Source organism: Cynara cardunculus, unplaced genomic scaffold, assembly GCF_001531365.2.
Source record: "Cynara cardunculus var. scolymus isolate 2C unplaced genomic scaffold, CcrdV1 Un_Scaffold_2510, whole genome shotgun sequence".
NCBI classification, from domain to species: domain Eukaryota; kingdom Viridiplantae; phylum Streptophyta; class Magnoliopsida; order Asterales; family Asteraceae; genus Cynara; species Cynara cardunculus.
Genome location: NW_020201118.1, coordinates 1 through 7,392, shown reverse-complemented (window position 1 = coordinate 7,392; position 7,392 = coordinate 1). Strand labels below are relative to the sequence as shown.

The window sequence follows — 7,392 nt, the reverse complement described above, 5'->3', positions numbered from 1 at the left end:
TTCCAAAAATTGTCCAAGAACTTATTTAACATTTTTTGGGAATGTCCAAGGACTTATTTGTTCCAAAAATTGTCCAATGACTTATTTAACATATTTTGGAATGTTCAAGGACTTATTTAACATGTTTTGGAAAGTCCAAGGACTTATTTGTTCCAAAAAAAAGTTCAATGACTTAATCATTTCAAACAAGAAAGTTCATTGGTTTTTATTGTACTTTTCCCTAATTTATAAGAAAAACAACCATTTTTATGCAACAACAATGTCAAAATTGCAAAGAAAAATCACAAGTACCAGTTTTCCTAATCTCTTACACCTTAAATTCATATTGCAAGCTGCACCAAACAGTTTTCAAATAAGACTCAAAAATGGAATTCAAAATATATTTGGTACGTACTAGTCGTGTACTGGTGCACTGCAATGCAAGAGTTTATTGCAAATTGGAAATGAAAAATTAATACAAGACATTGAGAAATTTACCTGCTGAGAGGGAGAATGGTGTTGAGTTCCAGGAGATGACTGGGTTTTGGAGGCACTTCTATTTGGTGATGGAGTTCTTGAAGCAAGAGTTTGCTTCATTTCATGTAACTCTTGTCTCTGTGATCGACAAATACCAGATAACTTTTCATACTTGGAACTTAGTTCACTTTTCTCCAAATTAATCTGCTGCAGCTGTTCCCTTAATCTTTCTACCTCAGCCTCTAACTGCTCTTCTTTCCCAGTGTTAACATTACTTCTTCCAGGGCTGACTTTGTTAACGCTAAATTCAGTTGCAAAAGCATTGAAAGCGTCATTGGATTTTGCTTTCGGTCTCTCAGTAGCATGGCTTGGACCATCCTGGAAAAAGTTCATTTCAAAGTCCTTTGAAGGACCTGATTTTCCTTGCACAGTTTTTTGTGAGGGCCGGGGGGCATGAGGAGCTTCATCTTTTGGAGAACTAGTTCTGTGTAAAGAAAACCTCTCTGAACGACTCCTTTCAGCACCAGTGATCTCTTCATCAAATGTAACTTTGCTAAGCTCTTCAACAACAGCTGAATCCTTACCATGCTGAGTTGTCCAGAAAGCACCTATGGGCCCACCAGTTCCCTCCGTCCTCGAAGCAGGAACTGGTTGAGGTGCATTCCGAGCTAATTCTGCAGCTGTTGGAGGAGGTGGTGGGCTTCTGCGAGGCATCGGACTAGATTTATTTGCAGACCTTGGAAGACCTGGTAAACCACCATTACCAACAAAAGGTTAAATAAATTTCATTTTGCGTGAAGATACAATCATATTAGAGAAATACATTCTTGAGAGAAGAGAGAAAATTAAGAAAATCCTTGTACAAGGTATAATACACAGACAACCCCGTGAACATGTTAAAACAATTTTTCCAAGTTTTATTGGCTTACAAATTTGATCCGGGAAGACCTAGTGTATGAATCTCCTGTCTCTAAAGATTATGAAATTCTTATTTACCAATAGCGCCTTAATTGATCTGGGAAGACCTACAATATGAATCTCCTGTCTCTGAAGAATATGAAGTTTTCAAGAAACCACAACATACATGACATGGCAGGTACATTAAGAAAGAGGAGGAACCATTGGCAGATCTTCAAATTAGGCTACTACATATACCTACTTTGATGTCCATAAATAAAACAATCTTTAACTGAGAATTATTAGTGATTTGAGATTTAGATATTCTAAGGTGAAGTTCTGATATGAAAAAAATAGATGATCATATTATTCATGTCAAAAAGTGCAAGTTGTATTTTGGTCAACAATACCAAAGAAAGAACTGGATGTAATTTTGGTTTCTCACCTTCAGGCATGTCCGTTTGGAGCATTTCAGGGGGCCTATCTGGTAATGACTTCTGTAATCCATCAGATAATAGACCATTAACTCGAAACCACACCTGCATCAATCAAAGAAAGTAACATGAGTAAACATGGACATACACATGGGAGCTATGTTCCATGTACATATAATCTATAACTAACCTAAATTCATGGAGATGAATGTCCAATCAAGCAAAGCTCTTGCCTGCGTGATGTCTGGTCTGGAATCTGGTGAAGATTGTAGCATGTCCCTAATGAGATCGGTCACGGATGAGCTGTACTTCGGCAATTCTGGAATGCGATAATTTCCATTCAGAACTTGTAGCTTTGATTCACCATCAAATGCAGACTTGAAGTAGCAGATGCGGAAGAGGAGACACCCAAGGGCCTGCATAAAACGAAGGTTCAGCATCAGTATGGGGACAGGCCTAACTTGGTTCTTCTGGTAAAAGCTAAAGTGCTAGATCTATCACAGACGAATAAGGTCAACTCAACTGAACTTACCCAAATATCAACTTTCTCGCTTATAACTTCTCTCAGGAGCAAGTCCCACATCTGAATCAAGATCAAAAGATTAGAAAGGAATAAAAAGAAGATCTGATTATTAATTTTCCTGTCAGAAAGAAGAGTTCTTTATTAAACCTCAGGGGATCTATAGGCGGGTGTTGTGTGCTTCCTTATGTTGTCTTCTTCGATACCCATTTCTTCTGGCCTCTCAAAACGTTTATGATTCGTGGAGGTACTACCAAAATCACATAACTTCCATAATCCATCAGATCCAAGCAAAAGATTCTCCGCCTTCAAGTCGCTACAGTTGCAATGGAAATTGATTACTAAGCCGCAATAATAATTAAAGAGTCAGGTTAATTTGCTGTATGTTAAAACATGACAAATAGAATGCTTTCAAACAATTTACTCTGAAAGCATAGACCCACAAACTGCAATATGTATTATGTTTACCGGTGAGCAATGGGTGGTGACTGACAGTGCATTGCAAAAACGGCATTACAGACATCCCTAAATATTAGAAGTATCTGTTTCTCCTCAAAGAACCCTGCACCTCTGCTCTCCAGCACACTAACCAGAGATTTATCACAATATTCCATTACAAGGAGTGCTTCCTTCGTCCGCCCCATATCTAAGATAGTATGAGCACATAGCATGACAACATTGGGGTGTCCTTGAAGCGATTTAAGCACAGATATTTCTTTCCTCACCAGATCTAGAGATTCTTCATCATTACATATCATGTGTTTCAGCGCATACTGCTTTGAACCATTTAGAGCATCCTGAGCCAAGTAAACACAAGAGAATCCCCCCTCGGCTATGACATTGCGCACATGGATTTTCAGGTTTCCAATGTCAATCATACGACCTTCAAGCCCAGACTTCTCCTTAGGCATGAATTGCTTGATTCTCCACATGTCTGATAGCAAACAGATGAATCTGCATAATGTTGTTAACAATTAAGAATCACATATTTCTAAAGGTAAAAGTTAGTTTATATGCAAATCACCCAGATATAAAATTATGCTCCTAGTAACTTGATACAGAGTAGGCCACACATGAATCCATTACTGATCTATATTTGGAGTATATAACTCAATTTAGTTGTTAGAACATCAGTTATGTAAAAGGATTTTCGACGGGGGTTTTAGAGGGTGGATTCCTTCAGACATTACAATGAGTAACCTATTTATCCTCTTCCTTCGTCCATCCATTCCACTCGAGCGTCTTTAGACATAACATTGTTGGATAAACTTGCTAGCTCCGCACACTACTAGGTTAAAACCCGTTTCACCAAGAAGCTTCTCTCTAGCTTCCCTTCACCAATTTACTGGTGGCAATCTACTATTATCAAAGGGGTAGTTCCTTTCTTGTCTTCCCCAGAAACATCGAATGAAAAATATCCTGGATTTTCCATCAATATTTGAGTTAAAGTAACCCCTACTGAGTTTAATATTAATATTCTTATTTACTCGCCGGAAACTAATATGCCTCTCAATCATAACTGTTCCACATACTTCCAACAAGTTGTCAACCTGTTCATGATATACAAGCAAAAACTCAACATCCTTCACCATTATTTCCCCTTTCTTTCAATCGGTCTTTTAATCAACATGGTTAAAGGTCCAACCATGAAAAGCTTTCTCAAAGAATCTCAAACCCTCACGATAAATAGGTTTTCCTACAGCCAATTTTTGCACTATGTGACCACACTTGGTTGCACAAGGTTGTAAGAATCCACAACGCAATGATGTGTATAAAAATTTCATAGAAGTTACTGTCTGTACAATCAAGCATTGTGATTGTCATGTCCAAGTTGAGGATTATAGGTTATAACTCTATTGCCTTGTAACAAAACAGCCCACGCTCGAGATTATTGAACATCTCCAGTCTCCACGATATAAAACTTGTAATCCATTTTACTGAACTTAAATGCAGAGCAGCTTGAGTAAAACTTGCAGAGAACAAGAACCCATCGAAATAGGCAACACAACATGATTTCTGTGGGATTGTTATACGATGGAGTCTCCAAACACACTAATTAGAAAGGCTGGTGGGTGAATGTGGGGACAAGATGATAACCACTTGGGTCGTGACTTGGTAGTGGATGTCCTTTGCCATACATCTCTCAGGCAATATAAAAATGTAACCAGAGCCATCCTCCAATCACAAAATAATTTAACATACACTACCATTTTTATGCACCAGAAGAATGCAGGAACCTTGGGTTCAAAACATAAGGAGCTCCCATCTATATCTTCCCTTGTTTGAGATCAGATCCAATACTGAGCATATGCATCCTACTATAAATGAAAGTAAGAAGCATATGGGAGTTTTCCAGGACAGAAAATTTCCTTCTCATCCGACTATGGTTTATCAAAACGTAAAAAATTCTATCAAATCAACAACCTACATTTGGACAGACAACGCAAACAATGAACTTCTTCATTCTAACTTCCATTCAAAAGCTGGTTTTAACATCCAATTTATGCAAACAATACTTTCTTTTGTTTTTCTGGTTGTAAAGTTCTTCTAAAACCAACAACTTGCAATGGTTAAGCCATCCGTAATATGTTCAACTGAACATGGATTAAAATTTTTGTAACGAGTCATACTACTTTTAAGGTAGATTACAGAGAAAACCAGAACCATGCACTATTTTGTACTTGAAATGACCAAAAACTAGTTATGAAACCGCATCAGTGACCGCCCAAAGTGACATGAGGCAAGATCAACGTTTTGAATTTCAATTTTCGCTGATCAAAGCAGCATGTGGTTCTACAATCCACTCGATGCTGATCTGTACTAAAAATCAATAGTTTGAGTAAGCCCCCAAACAAATAGAATGAAAATACTTACATTACATGTCCTGATCGTGTAAAAGATTTTTGGAAAACTCGTCATCGCGTCGCGTCGCGTCGCGTCGCGTCGCGTCGCGATTTATAATCAGCGGTATAAAAAAAACACAGTAACGAACATAAGAGATCTGAGAGATTCGATAAATTTCCCATGCACATAACTTATTCACGTCCTTAATTCCACATGTCGAGTGAAATTGACAAATGGATCTTAGGATACAAAGACCTAGATCTATGTAAACTACTCCCATGGCAAGAATTATCAAGTCTAAGCACAAATAAAGTATAAATGAAGTCGAATGCGTTGTAAGACACTGCAAAAAAAATGAAGAACACCAAAATTGAGTAGTTAAAATCAAAAGAAGCAAACCTTGTGAGAGCGAATCGGATGGATCAGGGAACAACTAAAGCAGACTATTATTGTGGACTCCGCTTGTTTGTTTGCGCAAGATCTGAGATCAAAAGTGAGACTTTATTTGTGGCGATGATATCAAATGGAATCAATCAGTGGTTTTAGATTTGATACCTGATTGTGTTTTCGTAGATCTCGATTTGTAGCTTTGAACATAAGGAAACGTGAGAGGGAGAGAACAATGAGTGGTGGGGCGTCAAAAAGAGTGCTGAATGCTGATAGCGTATGATCACAACAATTTTACATGTATTTAACGGTGCCTCCACAGTAGTAATTGTATAACTATTTGTTTTGGACTTGGAAGCATTTTCAAATTCAAACATATTGCGTGGTGTTTGAGATTGATTATAAAAACGATTTATTGATTTATTTCGGTAAGACATCAGTAATAAATACTTTTGAGTATTTGGATAAATAATTTATATCAGTGTCAAACCGATAATAAGAAGTTTTTGAAGAAATTAAACACTTCTCACTTATAATAAGTTGATAAATGTTTTTATAAAAAATACATAAATTGTTTCAAATAAACAACCACAAACACCCCCTTGATTTTGAGGATTTCTTTAAAATAGAAAAAATATGAAGCGGAAGAAATTTTCTAATTTGAAGGTTTATTTAAAATTAATTATTTACGTGAACGAAATGATTTTTATTTATTCTACCAATGAGATTGTTTGAATTTAAATATTTAAAAAAATTATTAGTTGTATCGAATATTTTGAAAATATAATTAATTGTGTGATCTCTAAAATAGAGAATATGTTAGAGATGAAGCTAATTTCTTTTTAAAAGTTTTCCTTTTTTACTTTTTTATTTTGAAAATTTTGTTGTGATGCTTTTAAAAACTAATTTATTCATGACAAATTACAATTAAGTCGTGTTAAATCAAACATTAAAAATATAAAAAAACATGTATTGACGTTGATGTGTTTGATAATGATATTAATAAGTAATGTACTCATGTACATATGTCAAATAATATGTGTACATTTAGGCATTGTTTGGTAAAAATAAGTTAGTTTATTTGTTGGGTATACGTTGGATGCATATAAGCTAACTTATTGAAACATTACTTGAAATAATGTTTTTCGTAGCTTATTGTCATTTTTTTACTAGAAGGGTACTCGCGCAATGCAGCGAGATACATTTTAATATTTCGTTTTATATTTTGGGTCTATCAGTATTATGATGCTATGCAGTTTTGAGAACAAAAATGTTTTTATTTTGAATATATCATAAAATTTTAAAAAAATTAAGCGATATTAGTATTAAATTAACTATTTAAAAGTTCTAATTTTTGTTTAATTTCTTTGATTTAAATTTTTAGTGAAATTTAAAAACGAATTAATTTATATTTGGTTTAATAATATATTTTTTATAAAGATAATAATTAATTATTTTGTTAGAACTCAATAATTATATTGATTTTATTTTAAATTTTTTATATTTTAAAATGAGATGTTTATCCTCTATTTGATTATGTTTATCCGCAATTAGTTACACGAATTCAAACATGGAGCTTTAATAAGTTGTACTTATGTACAATTTACTTGTAATCTTGAATTTTAAGTAATATACATCAATAAACATTATTTCATGCATAAAAACGGTTTTTAAAAGTTTTTGTCAAATGCCATATAATATAGTATAAATAATAATCCTCATTAATGTTAATTATTATTTATTACTTTTAATTATAAATAAATATTAATAAATTTTAAATATTACTAATATTAATTAATATAAACATTAATATTAGATAAAATATTTTATCATATACGTTAATTTTTTTTTCTT

The 7,392-nt window shown here is 34.3% G+C and overlaps 1 protein-coding gene across 4 annotated transcripts in view; it reads right to left on the bottom strand.

Annotated features, from left to right (window-relative positions):
* The window catches only part of LOC112503093 (AP2-associated protein kinase 1), a 7,441-nt gene extending 1,657 nt beyond the window's left edge, over positions 1-5,784 (bottom strand). For 2 of the 4 annotated variants that reach the window (XM_025107164.1, XM_025107165.1), the window contains exons 1-8: positions 5,707-5,784; positions 5,551-5,632; positions 2,776-3,261; positions 2,458-2,623; positions 2,320-2,370; positions 2,021-2,203; positions 1,799-1,892; positions 478-1,202 (exon numbers count right to left, since the gene is read on the bottom strand). In XM_025107164.1, coding sequence (XP_024962932.1) covers positions 478-1,202; positions 1,799-1,892; positions 2,021-2,203; positions 2,320-2,370; positions 2,458-2,623; positions 2,776-3,239 — 1,683 coding nt within the window. In that variant the 5' untranslated portion in view covers positions 3,240-3,261; positions 5,551-5,632; positions 5,707-5,784. Of the gene's footprint in view, positions 1-477; positions 1,203-1,798; positions 1,893-2,020; positions 2,204-2,319; positions 2,371-2,457; positions 2,649-2,775; positions 3,262-5,550; positions 5,633-5,706 lie in introns of those variants that run through there. The other 2 variants (XM_025107166.1, XM_025107167.1) reach the window with 2 other exon arrangements.
* Between the last annotated feature and the right edge of the window lie 1,608 nt (positions 5,785-7,392).